Here is a 17,205-nt window from a genome sequence, read left to right on the forward strand (position 1 = left end):
CTTAAAGTAGTAGATGAGTTTGGCTATTTTGGCAGAAAAATAACTATTCATGTCCGAAGTAGATAGGATATGAAATGTAGACTGGCAATGGAAAGAAAAGCCTTTCTGAAGAAGAGAAATTTGTTAACATGGAATATAGATTTAGGTATCAGGAAGTCTTTTCTGAAAATATTTGTATGGAATGTATCCATCTATGGAAGTGAGACATGTACGATAAACCGTTTAGAAAAAGAGAGAATAGAAGCTTTTGAAATGTGCTAAAGAAGAATGCTGATGATTAGATAGGCAGACCACATTAACTAATGAGGAGTCACTGAACAGAATTAGGGAGAAAAGAAATTTGTGGCACAATCTGACTAGGAGAAGGGACAGGTTGACAGGACACATACTGAGACATCAAAGGATCACCAACTTAGTTGTGGAGGGAAGTGTGGGGGATAAAAATCGTAGAGAGAGACCAAGAGATGAATAGAATAAGCAGACTGAGAAGGATTAGTTCGCAGTAGCTATTTGGAGATGAAAAGAATTTCACAGGATAGAGTAGCTTGGAGAGGTGCATCAAACCAGTCATAGGACCGAAAATCACAAAAACAACAACTTGTACAACTGGTATAGGAGACATGTAATCACCTGCTATCTAGATTTCAAGATTGTAACCATGCTCATCGAAACATATAATCAACAATGAAGGTTATTTACAAGCGTTCTTGGCTAAGAAATTCATCTTCTCTCAAGTAAATAAAAATTCTTTTTTCTCAAAACTTGCTAAATAGTGATTAACGGGTTCTTTCAGAAAGCCCATGCACACTTTATTTTATTTTTTCTGTGGCCCACTTTAAATGATGTCTTCAGACGGCAGTACAACATCGCAATACTCAAAATTAGCGCTTCCGCTCCCGGGGCATCAGTACAGGATTCGGCGACACGTCTCCTTCCCCCATCAGGACTTAATTGTTTTACTGACATGTGAGTATTTCATATTGGTTGTTATAGAGAGTAGATCATTAGAACAGGTACTTTTTTAATCATAATGTCGATTGTATACTGTTGTTGTTGTTGTTGTTGTGGTCTTCAGTCCTGAGACTGGTTTGATGCAGCTCTCCATGCTAATCTAGCCTGTGCAAGCTCCTTCATCTCCCAGTACCTACTGCATCCTACATCCTTCTGAATCTGCTTAGTGTATTCATCTCTTGGTCTCCCTATACGATTTTTACCCTCCACGCTGTCCTCCAATGCTAAATTTGTGATCCCTTGATGCCTCAGGACATGTCCTACCAGCCGATCCCTTCTTCTAGTCAAGTTGTGCCACAAACTTCTCTTCTCCCCAATCCTATTCAATACCTCCTCATTAGTTACGTGATCTACCCACCTAATCTTCAACATTCTTCTGTAGCACCACATTTCGAAAGCTTCTATTCTCTTCTTGTCCAAACTATTTATTGTCCATGTTTCACTTCCATACATGGCTACACTCCATACAAATACTTTCAGAAACGACTTCCTGACACTTAAATCTATACTCGATGTTAACAAATTTCTCTTCTTCAGAAACGCCTTTCTTGCCATTGCCAGTCTACATTTTATATCCTCTCTACTTCGACCATCATCAGTTATTTTGCTACCCAAATAGCAAAACTCCTTTACTACTTTAAGTGTCTCATTTCCTAATCTAATTCCCTCAGCATCACGCGACTTAATTCGACTACATACCATTATCCTTGTTTTGTTTTTGTTGATGTTCATCTTATATCCTCCTTTCAAGACACTGTCGATTCCATTCAACTGCTCTTCCAAGTCCTTTGCTGTCTCTGACAGAATTACAATGTCATCGGCGAACCTCAAAGTTTTTATTTCTTCTCCATGGATTTTAATATCTACTTCGAAATTTTCTTTTGTTTCCTTTACTGCTTGCTCAATATACAGATTGAATAACATCGGGGAGAGGCTACAACCCTGTCTCACTCCCTTCCCAACCACTGCTTCCCTTTCATGCCCTCGACTCTTATAACTGCCATCTGGTTTCTGTACAGATTGTAAATAGCCTTTCGCTCCCTATATTTTACCCCTGTCACCTTTAGAATTTGAAGGAGAGTATTTCAGTCAACATCGTCAAAAGCTCTCTCTAAGTCTAAAAATGCTAGAAACGTAGGTTTGCCTTTCCTTAATCTTTCTTCTAAGATAAGTCGTAAGGTCAGCATTGCCTCACGTGTTCCAACATTTCTACGGAATCCAAACTGATCTTCCCCGAGGTCGGCTTCTATCAGTTTTTCCATTCGTCTGTAAATAATTCGTGTTACTATTTTGCAGCTGTGACTTATTAAACTGATAGTTCGGTAATTTTCACATCTGTCAACACCTGCTTTCTTTGGGATTGGAATTATTATATTCTTCTTGAAGTCTGAGGGTATTTCGCCTGTCTCGTACATCTTGCTCACCAGATGGTAGAGTTTTGTCAGGACTGGCTCTCCCAAGGTCGTCAGTAGTTCTAATGGAAAGTTGTCTACTCCCGGGGCCTTGTTTCGACTCAGGTCTTTCAGTGCTCTGTCAAACTCTTCACGCAATATCGTATCCCCCATTTCATCTTCATCTACATCCTCTTCCATTTCCAAAATATTGTCCTCAAGTACATCGCCCTTGCACAGACCCTATATATACTCCTTCCACCTTTCTGCTTTTCCCTCTTTGCTTAGGACTGGGTTTCCATCTGAGTTCTTGATATTCATACAAGTGGCTCTCTTTTCTCCAAATGTCTCTTTAATTTTCCTGTAGGCTGTATCTATCTTACCCTATGTATACTATGTGACGAAAAGTATCCGGACACCTGGCTGCAAATGACTTACAAGTTCGTGGCACTCTCCAGCGGTAAAGCTAGAATTCTATACTATGTTGGTCCACCCTTAGCCTTAATGACAGCTTCCACTCTCGCAGGCTTACGTTCAATCAGGTGCTGAAAGGTTTCTTGGGGAATGGCAGCCCATTCTTCACGGATTCTGCACTGAGGTGTCGATGTCGGTCGGTGAGGCCTGGCACGAAGTCGGCGTTCCAAAACATCCCAAAGGTGTTGTATAAGATGCACGTCAGGGCTCTGTGCAGGCCAGTACATTACAGGTACGTTACTGTCGTGTAACCACTCCGCCACAGGCCATGCATTATGAACAGGTGCTCGATCATGTTGAAAGATGCAGTGGCCATCTCCAAACTGCTCTTCAACAGTGGGAAGCAAGAAGGTGCTTAAAACATCAATGTAGGCCTGTGTTGTGATCCATGCAAAACAACAACGTCCATGCAAAACAACAACACCACCACCTCCGAATTTTACGGTTGGCACTACACACGCTGGCAGATGACGTTCACTGGGCATTTGCCCTGTCCATACCCTACCATCGGATCGCCATATTGTGTAACCCGATTCGTCACTCCACACAGCGTTTTTCCACCGTTCAATCGTCCAATGTTTACGCTCCTTACACCAAGCGAGGCGTCGTTTGGCATTTACCGGCGTGATGTGTGGCTTATGAGCAGCCGCTCGACCATGAAATCCAAGTTTTCTCACCTCCCGCCTAACTGTCAGAGTACTTGCAGTGGATCCTGATGCAGTTTGGAATGCGCGTGTGATGGTCTGGATAGATGTATGCCTATTACACATTACGACCCTCTTCAACTGTCGGCGGTCTCTGTCTGTCAACAGACGACGTCGGCCTGCACGCTTTTGCACTGTGCGTGTCGCTTCACGTTTCCCCTTCACTATCACATTTGAAACAGTGTACCTAGGGATGTTGAGGAGCGTGGAAATTTCGCGTACAGACGTGTGACACAAGTGACACCTAAGCACCTGACGACATTCGAAGTCCGTGAGTTCCGCTGAGCGCCCCATTCTGCCCTCTCGCGATGTCTGACGACTACTGAGGTGTCTGACGTGAAGTGGCCGGCAGTAGGTGGCAGCACAATGCACCTAATATGAAACACATATGGTTTTGGGGGTGTCAGGATACTGTTGATCACATAGTATGCGTTTCCTGTCTTGTAGAAGTCCGACTGAAGATCTGATTTGAAATCACGAAACCACTCGTTTGCCTGTAAAAGTTCATATGCGGCCGAAAGCATTTTATTTTGGTAACATGTAATTTTATGTATGTGACGACAGATGCGGCGGCGTATTGTGGTTTTAGAGGGGGTAGTAATGGTAGCAACGGTAGTAGCAGTGGGGGAGACTGCTGCGTTCACCTTGCACAGGCCTACTCGTGTAGTGTCTTCAGGGCTGCATTGGATGCTGAATTCATTTTCATGGATGAGAATGTGAGACCGCATCGTACTGCCCGTATGGAGGAGATCTCGGAAGGAGAGGCTAATGGGCGAATGGCTTGTCCTGCCCGTTCCCTCGGCCTAATCACACGGAACAGGTGTGGGATGCGCATTGGAGACCCACTGCAGGACCTCCACATCCACCAGCGAGCAGTCAGCAGTTGCCAGCCGCGCTGGTGGAACAAGAATCCAACGCCCTACCACAAGAACTCCTGACGAACCTCGTCACTCGCACAGGAGGACGTTGCATTGTCGTCCGTACAGATCACACATTCTGCTAAGTCTTGAAAAGAGGGTATAAGATGAACATCAACAAAAGCAAAACGAGGATAATGGAATGTAGTCGAATTAAGTCGGGTGATACTGAGGGAATTAGATTAGGAAATGAGGCACTTAAAGTAGTAAAGGAGTTTTGCTGTTTGGGGAGCAAAGTAACTGACGATGGTCGAAGTAGAGAGGATATAAAATGTAGACTGGTAATGGCAGGGAAAGCGTTTCTGAAAAAGAAAAATTTGTTAACATCGAGTATAGATTTAAATGTCAGGAAGTCATTTCTGAAAGTATTTGTATGGAGTGTAGCCATGTATGGAAGTGAAACGTGGACGGTAGTTTAGACAAGAAGAGAATAGAAGGTTTCGAAATGTGGTGCTACAGAAGAATGCTGAAGATTAGATGGGTAGATCACATAACTAATGAGGAGGTATTGAATAGAATTGGGGAGAAGAGGAGTTTGTGGCACAACTTGACTAGAAGAAGGGATCGGTTGGTAGGACATGTTCTGAGACATCGAGGGATCACCAATTTAGTATTGGAGGGCAGCGTAGAGGGTAAAAATCGTAGAGGGAGACCAAGAGATGAATACACTAAGCAGATTCAGAAGGATGTATGTTGCAGTAAGTACTGTGAGATGAAGAAGCTTGCACAGGATAGGGTAGCATGGAGAGCTGCATCAAACCAGTCTCAGGACTGAAGACAACAACAACAACAACAGGGACCATCTTGAATCATAGTGACTTCAATGAAATTATTGTCTTTGAACAAAAGTGTCAGTGTCCCCCGTCGCATTTCTTACTTCCTTCAGTTACCTTCTCTGTTGTACTGTAGCAATTCTTTCTATCTATGAGTGGTCGAAATTCATCAAGCTACGTTATTCGGCAGTGACACATCAAGCGGAAGTTACTTTCGTCATTAAGATCTGCACACCAGTGTGTGCCATGCGCCGTAAGGTAGACAACGTCACCTGCACCCGGGTCGGAAAATAGTTTTGGCAACCTACATCATTCGCGCTTTTTGAGTTGGGTTGCCTATCTTAAGGTTCCAAAAATATTTTCCAGGCCAGTTTTATTTTGGCCGCCCTGTACAAAGCAGAGGGCAGCGGAGTGTGTCTGAAGTGGCTCGACGCAGTATCCTCTTGTATTGGCACGCTGGAGGTAAGCGACTGTCAGTCCTCATCCTCTATGGTCCCATTTTTCAGTGGCAGAGTAAGTATCTTTTTCGTGCCGTAAACCGTAAGGTAGCTGCCAATTTAATGAACTGTTTGATATTAAGGAGGACTTTGGGTGTCGCTGATAGACTGTTTTACTACCGTAATTATTGTATCAACAGTATCCCGACTTTGTATCAGACTTCCCGCTTGTCCTTATTCATCACACTGTTGAAAAACAAGCATTTATAAAACATGAAACGCAATTTTCCAACAAACTGGGGATGAGGTTGCGTTGGGTTTGGCATTGATCACGACATCAGTAAGCGACAGTAAGTAGAAGCACACGACGTGATAAAAGAGTGGTTATATAGGAATTGGATTGGGAGATCACACAGGTAATGGTTTACGCATGGGTAGCTAGGAGTAATCGAAAGAATTACACTGGTTTACCTAGCATGTCACTCTTGAAAAACAATTAGAGTGCAGACAAATCTTATTTAGCAGCGAAACTGGAAGATAGGACACTTTACTATGCTAGTGTTATGGAGAGTGAGCAGAAGAATCAATAACATGATGAGCCTTGGAGGCCTCCTGGAAGACATCTCCAGTGGTTCCAGAGAGGGGGCGCTACCTTCCAGCGAGCTGCTGTTGGTGACGTCCGCTTTGACGAAGACGACCTTCCCCTTTCCGAACTGCGTCTCCAGTTCCTCCAAGGCCTTCTTCCCTGCCGCCTCGTCAGCGTCCGACGCCACGATCTGGAAAAGAAAGCTCGTTACCAGCGCGAAGGAGAACTGATCGGAACTCTAATTTGGATTTCCTGCTGCTCGCAAGCAGTCGGCTCAGACATTAGGCTATGTGAACACGGCCCCACACCTGGCTAACTTTCATTGTTACTGATCTGCATCCACATCTACATGTACATACGAGGGTTAAACTTTAGTAGGGCTAACTATTTATTAACAACTGACACGAAATACATGCAGTTGTAGTGTATAACCTGTTGCGATGGACGTAGAAGTCGTGGAATACCCTTAGCACCGCCATTTGTCTTGGTAGTTGGAGCGGAGCGGTCTGTTACATGGCGAATCCCTGTAACAGTTCTGAAGCGAATGCCTTGATGAGTTTCGTTCAGTTTAGGAATCAGGTTGCAGTCACAAGGGCTTAAGTGCGGGGAGTTTGGCTGATGGTACAGTACTTCCCAACCTCATGGACCGAACAAATCAGCCAGAACTTAGGTCGTAGACGGCCGAGCATCGCCCTGCACAAGGCTGGGCGGCTTCTCTCTCTAAGCTCTTCATTTTTGGAACACCGCCTGCTGCCAATTAACAGAAAGAAGCAGCGACACTTTCTCCAAGCGCCGCACTTCATTTTATATTGGAATGCTCGGACTCATATAGTAGAAGTTGTGACCGAATTTTTCGATCGATGGCGGCGGGAAGTGCTGCACACCCGCCACACTCGCCACACATAACCCGTTGTGAGTTCAACTTTATTCCTAAATTGAAGAACGAACTTCATGAAATTCGCTTCAGAACTGTTTCAGAGATTCGTCAGGCAACAGACCGCTCCATTCGAGTATCAACATAGCTGGCGCTGCTAAGGGTCTCCCACGACTCCCACATCGCTGGCAATGGGGTATACCCAGTGCTGGTGTGTGTGTGTGTGTGTGTGTGTGTGTGTGTGTGTGTTGGGGCTTATGGGCGCTCAACATCGAGGTCATCAGCGCCCTGACACACATTAAAAGGAACGAATGTGGACAGACCTAAGAAAACTAAAGCACACACTCAAAGAAAGCAGGAAAAGAAGGAAAATGCTACATAAGAAAGTAAAACCTAAGGAAAGGGGAAACATAGCAACAAAAATGTCACAGGAAATTGTTATTGGCTGGCCACTTACATAAAATATGGGCGAGCTTGCCACACAGTGAGCAAATTAAAATCCTCTCCCAAAAATCTTTGTAAAAACATTTGACAAGGCACAGAACTTTAAAACTTTAACCACATTCGTCCGAGTGTTGCCTAAAAGAGATGGCAGGTCCGCTGGCAAGGCAGCCGCGACCCGCTGGTCAGAAAATAAAACGCAATCCAATAAAACGTGGCGCACAGTGACCTGGACGCCACAAGCACCACACATTGGAGGGTCCTCTCGCCGGAGAAGGAAGCCATGCGTCATAGGGCTGTGGCCTATTCGAAGCCGAGTGAGGAGAACCTCGTCCCGTCGATGGGGCTGAAAGGAAGTACACCACACACGCGTTGTGGGCTTGACTATACGGAGCTTATTGTCAGTCACTTCCTGCCACTCATCCTCCCACCGACACATGACCCGTGAGCTCAACAGCGAGGTGAGTGCGTGCGAGGGGATAGCACACTGAGATACTTGTGGATCGAGACACGCCTTCTTGGCTGCGAGATCTGCCCTTTCATTCCCAGCAATGCCGACATGCCCCGGAACCCAGCAAAAAGCTACAACCTTCCCCAGTCGCTGTAGTCGGAGGAGGGCATCCTGGATGGTCTGGATAATTTTGTCTGACGGATACAAATGTTGCAATGAGTGAAGGGCACTGAGTGAATCGGAACAGACAAGAAATTTAGGAGAGGAAGAATGTCTCATGTGCTCCAGTGCCCGCAAGATCGCAGACAATTCTGCATCAAAGACAGTAAAAGTCTGAGGCAGTCGGACCTTGAGGACACGATATGGAAAAACAACTGAGCAACCAACAGAATCCCCTTGTTTCGACCCATCCGTAAAAACAGCTACATAGTCGTGGAGCTCAGATAAAATGGCAGAAAATGCTGCATTAAAAACGGTGGCAGGAGTGCAATCTCTCTTGTACTGCAATAAATCTAAAATCACTCTGGGCCTCTTCAGTAACCAGGGTGGCAGGCGGTTAAAACCTTGGATTTGGGGTTTTACAGACTCCACACCGAGGGACTCTAGTACACGTTGCACACGGATCCCAAACGGCAACGTAGCCCGGGGACGGCGGGAAAAAAGGCGGTACAGAGGTGGATGGGCAACAAGACGGTGAGCAGGCGAGCTGGGAGCTCCAAGAAACTTACAAGCCTGGCGCACCAGCAGGAGCTGGACTGTGATGAAGGACAGTAAGACCTTGAAACACGTACCCATTTTGTGTAAGTTGTAAATAAATATATGCCGCTATTAATGTTCCAACACACGCACTTGCTCTGAAGACTTCTGTGAAGTGAATGGCAGAGGGTGTTTGCCATAGTATCAGTTATTAGGGCTTCTTTTCATTCCATTGAGGTATGGAGCGCTGAAAGAACGAGCGCAGGGGACGCCTCGGAGCTACAATTAGTCCCGTCTTGTCCTCGCGGTCACCACGCCCGCGATGCGTTGGGCGTTGTAGCATTTGTGTGGCTTCATCACTTAAAGCTGGCTCTTGAAACTTTGTGAGTAGGCTCCCACGGGACAGGTTGCGTCTATCTTCAGGTGTCCGCCGGTTCAGTTTCTTCAGCATCTGTGTGTCGACCTCTCATGAGTAAAGCAAACCTATGGCCATTCGTGCTACACTACTGGCCATTAAAATTGCTACACCACGAAGATGACGTGCTACAGACGAGAAATTTAAACGACGGGAAGAAGATGCTGTGATATGCAAATGATTAGCTTTTCAGAGCATTCACACAAGGTTGGCGCCGGTGGCGACACCTACAACGGGCTGACATGAGAAAAGTTTCCAACAATTCCTCATACACAAACAGCAGTTGACCGGCGTTGCCTGGTGAAACGTTGTTGTGTTGCCTCGTGTAAGGAGGAGAAATATGTACCATCCCGTTTCCGACTATGATAAAGGTCGGAATGTAACCTATCGAGATTGCGGTTTATCGTATCGCCACATTGCTGCTCGCGTTGGTCGAGATCCAGTGACTGTTAGCAGAATATGGAATCGGTAATACGGAACGCCGTGCTAGATCCCAACGCCCTCGTATCACTAGCAGTCGAGATGACAGGCATCTTATCCGCATGGCTGTAACGGATCGTGCAGCCACGTCTCGATCCCTGGGTCAACAGATGGGGACGTTTGCAAGGCAACGACCATCTGGACGAACAGTTCGACGACGTTTGCAGCAGCATGGACTATCAGCTTGGAGACCATGGCTGCGGTTACACTTGACGCTGCATCACAGACAGGAGCGCTTGCGATGGTGTTCTCAACGACGAACCTGGGTGAATTCAGGTTCTGTTTACAGCATCATGATGGTCGCATCCGTGTTTGACGACAGCGCGGTGGACACACATTGGAAGCGTGTGTTCGTCATCACCATACTGGCGTATCATTCCGCGTGATGGTATGGGGTGCCATTGGTTACACGTCTCGGTCACCTCTTGTTCGCATTGACGGCACTTTGAACAGTGGACCTTACATTTCAGTTGTGTTACGACCCGTGGCTCTACCCTTCATTCGATCGCTGCGAAACGCTACATTTCAGCAGGATAATGCACTACCGCATGTTGCAGGTCCTGTACGGGCGTTTCTGGATACAGAAAATGTTCGACTGCTGCCCTGGCCAGCACGTTCTCCAGATCTACCACCAATGGAAAACGTCTGGTCAATGGTGGCCGACCAATTGGCTCGTCACAATACGCCAGTCACAACTCTGGTACCGTGTTGAAGCTGCATAGGCAGCTGTACCTGTACACACCATCCAAGCTCTGTTTGACTCAATGCCCAGGCGTATCAAGGCCGTTATTACGGCCAGAGGTGGTTGTTGTGGGTACTGATTTCTCAGGGTCTTTGCACCCCAACTGCGTGAAAATGTAATCACATGTCAGTTTGTCCAATGAATACCCATTTATCATCTGCATTTCTTCTTGGTGTTGCAATTTTAATGGCCAGTAGCGTACTTCTTTGCCTGCAGCACTTCAAAATAAGGGCGCCGCCAGTTACGTCCCCGCATTTCCTACAGCCGCCACCGCGGCGCGAGGGTGCTGCCACGGATGATTACGCCGCTGCCAATGAGGTGCACGCATCCCCTCTCCGGAGCTCCAGCGGCTGATCGAACATTCATGCACAGAGCCCCTATTTGTGTGTTTGCCATTTCAACAACATTTGCAGACTCATTTTGGCCAGGGCTCGACATCTTTTGAATAGACATTGCACTCAAGAACAACAGATTTATAAATCTTGCGTGTCTGTATATATTTCAATATTCAAATCTATCAATAGGAAATCAAGCTACAACTAAAGCAACAAATAATAATTTTTTTCATAATGCGGGGTAACAGTCTTAATATATTTCTTCAATGTCAGTACCGCCATTAGACTGTTGTTTATTTACAGTGTTACATTTACACTTACACAATCATGATTTCGGCTTCAAAGTCCCATTATCAGGCGTTGTAATTGTTATAAATTGCCTAAGATTGCATACTGTCGTATTAAAATACACTATTAGATTGTTCAAATGGCTCTGAGCACTATGGGACTCAACTGCTGTGGTCGTAAGTCCCCTAGAACTTAGAACTACTTAAACCTAACTAACCTAAGGACATCACACACATCCATGCCCGAGGCAGGATTCGAACCTGCGACCGTAGGGGTCGTGCGGTTCCAGACTGTAGCGCCTTTAACCGCTCGGCCACTCCGGCCGCCACACAATTAGACACATACTCTAAGAGTAGATATTTCTGGCTATGTTTCATCACTGAGTATACCATCTTGTCTCCACATGGTGACCTGGAGGTGTGCTGAGAGAATCCAACACTTAACAGCAAGCGCTCATGCAAAGCAGGAAATTCGGGATCGAGTCTCGATTAGACAAAAATTTTCAATTCCATGACGTATTCATTGATCTATTAAGCTTTTTCATTCATTTTGAAATTAATTTGCACTAGAGGCAAAAGAACAATGCCGTTTGGAGAACGATGGTGATTTTAGATCTATTTACACGAATCCATATTCCTTCATTCTTTGCTCAGTCTAAGGTTCTAAAAATGTTCGTCTAGTACTGCTGAGAATAGTCATGGTGCCATGAAATCTCCTTGCCTAACTCATGTTTCAATTTTGAATTCCTCGCTGTCCTGGTGAAGTCTAGTGCGAGCTGTAGAAGCGAGATATATATTTTTGCAAATGAATTTCTCAGGTATGCCGCCAGACAACACTCTGCAGGTCGTGCAGTATTTCACCGAAAAAACGGTGTCATACCATGACGTGGTGGTAGTTGCTGCCGTCACTGCTGTAGGATCAGACTGGTGGTACTGAGGGTCACAAGTAGAGATCCGACAAGAGCCGAGAAGCACTCACAGCTGGATGACGGAAGCGATAGTGGAGTCCCCTTCCGGGAGCCGAAGACAGGCCTTCTGCACGTGCGCACGTGCTGCTGTGGTTTGAAGCTGAATCGACTTTCTGCTATGCAGTGCGACGCGTCAGAAATCGGAAGTTCCTGTTTCTCCCGTTTTAATTTAATGGCGCTCCATGTTGGAGCCCAGGCTAAGCTTAAATGAAATCTCGCATACCTGTTGATAATAATGTCTGCAGTACCGAGATATGTGGCCTCCTTGATAACACAATGCCTGAGGATAAAACTTCAGTCGTCACCTCTTTTCTTCCACATACCACTAGACTATGATCAATGCCTTGTTTGTCCAGGCTCATAAATACAGCATTCTTTTTATTCTGACTCAAAATTGTTCTCAGAGTCTTGTATTACCAGAGCAGTAACATACATTCAGCCATCCGTTGTATAACTATTTTCCTGTGCTGACATAAGCTGTCGCCAGCACACCAGGCGGCAAAGAGTTTGCGAGAAGATCGATGGTAGGCTCAAGCAACGCACCTGTCAGGAGAGAGGCCAAAGACAGATTCGCAAGAAACTCGCCGCCAACGGCCTCACAGCCACCAGTATTTAGATCGCCGCTGCAGACCGCAAGGTCCAGTTGGTCATCGAGTGACTCACCAAGTCGAGTCACCAGTAGCAGTCCAGTCTCAGACAGTCAATCAGAGTCCCGGTCTCAGGCAGCACATAGCGAGCAGATTAGTGTGCACAGCAGAAGTGTACTTCACCAGCAGTGAGGCTATTATGGAAGAACTTGTACCACAACACCTCGACTATCTCAAGTTAAGTAGCTTCCTGTTTCAGTTAATAAAGAACCCCGTTAACACATGCATGCATTTGTGTTATAGGAAGACGATATTGGCCACCAAACAACATCCTCTCCTTGCTTCCCGTGGTACAGCCCTACAGTGACAACCAGACGACACAAAAACTGGCGACAAGTGTAATTCAGTGCCGAAGATTTTGCTTGCTTCTGTTGAGTTTTAGCTTGCAGGTGTGCTCGTTTCTAATTGCTGATTTCTTGTCGTGTTCTTGCATGTATTCCAGGAGGGGAGCTACAGAACTAATGAATTTTCTCTTTTCAGAGGATTTGCTTGCTTTTTGCTATAACGTATTTGTGTAAACTGTAAACCACGGCGGGCAATGCGATGGATCGAACACAAATTTTTCAGTTTCAGAGCCAACAAATCGTTACCTTTCTGAGGACGGTGCAACAACTACTGGCTGCACAAGTCGTGTCGGCCGCACAACAGACAAACCGACCAACTCACCAAGTGCGGCCGACCAGCATACCACCGTGGCAGCAATTAACGACACGGAAGAGCAATGGCTCGAGTACCTGATACAGTTTCAAGCACATTGTGAAGTTCATCGAGTTCAAGGTACTGTAAAGCTACAATACTTTCTCTCGATTGGGAAGTCCCCAGTGTTCAAGTTAATACAGAAACAGTTTCAAACTGCTTCTTCCGACGAACTCAAATATAAAGAAGTAATCGCTGAATTAACCAAGTACTATGACCAGCAAGTCCAAGTAGCTGCAGCCATATACCAGTTCTTTCGCTTGCAGAAAAAGCCGGAACAGTCGTACCGTCAGTGTTACACTAAACTAACGAGCATGACTAGGAAGTATAAATCTAAGTCTAGATGTGGCAACTTTTACAGTGACTTAATGATTCGTGGTGCAATAACATTCAATGTTCCAGATAGCAGAGTACGGCAACAGATTTTGAAATACTCTCTTCCATAACTTCCCCAAGTGGCACCTCTGGATCATGGGGTCCCTGGTTCGATTCCCGGCGTGGTTGGGGATTTCCTCTGCCCGACACTGCGTCTTTGTCTTGTCCTTCTCATTTCATCACAACAGCGTTTAGATTGGATTGTGAAAGAAATGGATTGTAAGAATTGGGACTTTGTGCAGATGCTGATAACCGCGAGTTGAGCGCCCCACAAATCAAACATCATCATCACTTCCCCAAGTCTTGAATATCTTAGAGAAATATGATTCGGGTGCCATAGCGGCCGATAACTTTGACCAGGCCCTGATTTGCGCTGTGTTTTCTAAACCTGCAACAGATTCTCATAAAAGTAAGATTAAGGTTGTGCCTGCTTCTCGCCATAGTGCTGTGTCATTACGAATTGCTGACCACCATGTGAGACACAGTGTAAGTAGGCTGTTTAGGTTTTCTTATTGGTAACGCCACGTAGCGCTCTGTATGAAAATCACTGCCAGTGCTGTGTGCATTCTGTGGATAGTTTGCATTGTTGTCTGCCATTATAGTGTTTGGCAGCTGTATGTTAACAGCGCATAGCGTTGCGTAGTTGGAGGTGAGCCGCCAGCAGTGGTGGATGTGGGGAGAGAAATGGCGGAGTTTTGAAATTTGTAAGACTGGATGTCATGAACTGCTATATGTATTATGACTTTTGAAAACTATTAAGGTAAATACATTGTTTGTTCTCTATCAAAATCTTTCATTTGATAACTATGCCTATCTGTAGTTAGTGCCTTCAGTAGCTTGAATCTTTTATTTAGCTGGCAGTAGTGGCGCTCGCTGTATTGCAGTAGTTCGAGTAACGAAGATTTTTGTGAGGTAAGTGATTTGTGAAAGGTATAGGTTAATGTTAGTCAGGGCCATTCTTTTGTAGGGATTATTAAAAGTCAGATTGCGTTGCGCTAAAAATATTGTGTGTCAGTTTAAGCACAGTCTTGTATAATTATTGAAAGGGGACGTTTCATATGTCGACCCTTAGCCAAGGATACCTCACTGGAATCTTCAGATTTTTTCTTGTAGTTTGTGTAATTAGTGTGGCTTTTGTTTACTGCTAGCGCGTAATTGTGGAGAGAATCTCCTTTGTAGTTGCAGTCTTTCACTGTTGTACAGTAAAACAGTTGTGGCATGCATGTAGATTTGCACCAAGTATTTCGCAGCTGCGCTTGCAATTAACTAGATATTATTTTCAGCGCTATGTTAATGTGTTCTCTTATTTTTGCTCTTCAAATTGTGCTTTTCTGAGTTATCGTGTGAAATATTGTGACAAAAATGGCGTGTGACAAACGTAACACTAGGCTCCAAAGTAAACGAGAAATAATAGTGATGACGAGCGTAGCTTACCAACACCACTGTGTAATGAATTAACAGACATTCAAAGTAGTAATTTGATAACTGTGCATAGGGAAATGGAGCGGGCGTCAAATAATGGTGTAGACAGTGAAACAGGTATTGAACAGGGAAGCATTATCGATCGATCGGTCGACAACAGCTCGCCCCAGGAATTGGGAATGACAGAACATAATATTGCAAATACTGTAGACTCAGGTTTTGGGTTCTCACCGTTTTCTCAAATGAGTCAAGACACATTTTTCACTTGTCAAAATGTGAATGTTGCCGGTGCAAATTCACTGCCGAAAAGTACTCAGGAACATGTTTCAGACACCAGTGCATTGTTATTACAATTAATGCAACAAATGGAACGAAATCTTCAAAAGTTAGACACAATGGAACAAAATCTTCGGAAGTTAGGCATCACGCTTGAACAAACACGTGAAGATTTAACTACTGAGTTACATAACGTTGAATCGAAATGTCAAAAGTCTGTAATGACGTAAAAACACAAATTTGTGAGCATTTTCAACCTATTTTTTCGCGGCGTGAAAATGCATTACAGAATCACGAAGCGGCCATAAAATAACTGCAAACTATTGTTCATGAAAATCATGAGACCTTGCAAGCTAAAATTGACTCAGTTGCATCTACCAATTCGGTTCCGCAACTTGCAAAAACTCATGAAAACTTAAAAGACACAGTAGATACTCTGAAAATTGGTTCAGAAAGACACATGGAGGAAATTAGTTCATTATCAGAGAAAGTAGTCGAACTTTCGGATCAGCTAAATAAATTATCTACAAAGGTAGATGATGAGCTGAATGACACAAGACCTGTAGCCTTCACTGACACTGAAGAGTATGAGCAAATTATAAAAATTCAAACAAAATCAAAATAAAATCAATACACAGTGCAAAAGACAAATCCGGGAAGTACAAGATCAGTTGGCACAAGTAATACAAGAATTACATATTTCAGAGGACACTCGCACTCCAATACGGGAAGAGGGACTTAGAAATACGGAAAAGCCACAAAATAATAACACAGGGCGTTTCGGAAATTATGAAAGAAATTGGCAATGTGCACCGAATTTTGATATGCAACCGCCGACACGACGTAACAATGACCGATATGTGACTCGCCGACACGATGATTTTGACTATAAGCTGTTCTTTACTACACGTAAATTCAAAATATTTAAGAATTCTGGCAACGACATTCATCCACAAGCGTGGCTCCATCAATTCTCTCGTTGTTTTCCTCCCAACTGGTCATTAGAGAACAGATTAGAATTTATGTGTGGCTACTTAGAGAATGAACCAGCTGTAAGAATGCGATCGATCATTCACGATTGCCACAGCGAAGGATAATTTTATCATGCCTTCCTCTCAGCATATTGGTCTCAAGCTGCACAAGACCGAGTAAAACATAGCATCATAATGATGAAACATTTCGAACAATCTGAATTCTCCAGTCTTGTCAAATATTTTGAAGACATGTTACATAATATCTTTCAAACCCATACAGCCCCTCAGAACTCATCCGCATTTGCTTAATAAAATTGCCTGAACATTTACGACATATTATTTTGGCAGGACGTTGCTAAGACGACATTGAAACTTTGCAGGGACTCTTACAAGAATTAGAAATTGACACTGACAATCGCGGGACGTGAAAACAGGAGCACAATAACAGGTCACATCCCTCACAATTCCGCGATGACAGAAATAATAACTGGACATGACAAGGCTATTCTTACAACGTAAATCGTGACCAAAACCGACACCACCCGTATGACAACCGTTGACAGAGTAAAAATAATTACAGAGAAAGATCGCATTTCCATAGTAATGACTATCACAGAGACTACCATAGAAACAGACAATATGGGAACCAAAAGAATTATTATTACGGAATACAGAATTACTTCAGATGCAACGGTCAACCGTGCAGTGATAATTCAGGGAGAAATCTCCAGCACTTAACCGACAAGAAAGAACCTACAGGAACTACCGACATGACGACAGATGATATAATCATAATGACAGACCTGAATTTCATCAGAACTGGCGGGATTCAA

General features: G+C 44.5%; 1 protein-coding gene across 1 annotated transcript in view; it reads right to left on the bottom strand.

Moving 5' to 3' along the window:
• The window catches only part of LOC126175926 (15-hydroxyprostaglandin dehydrogenase [NAD(+)]-like), a 94,632-nt gene that overhangs the window by 39,809 nt on the left and 37,618 nt on the right, over positions 1 to 17,205 (bottom strand). The window contains exon 3 of the mRNA XM_049923000.1: positions 6,360 to 6,483. Within this exon, the coding sequence (XP_049778957.1) occupies positions 6,360 to 6,483 (124 nt within the window). The remainder of the gene's footprint in view (positions 1 to 6,359; positions 6,484 to 17,205) is intronic.

Source organism: Schistocerca cancellata, chromosome 3 (assembly GCF_023864275.1).
Source record: "Schistocerca cancellata isolate TAMUIC-IGC-003103 chromosome 3, iqSchCanc2.1, whole genome shotgun sequence".
Classification (NCBI taxonomy): Eukaryota; Metazoa; Arthropoda; class Insecta; order Orthoptera; family Acrididae; genus Schistocerca; species Schistocerca cancellata.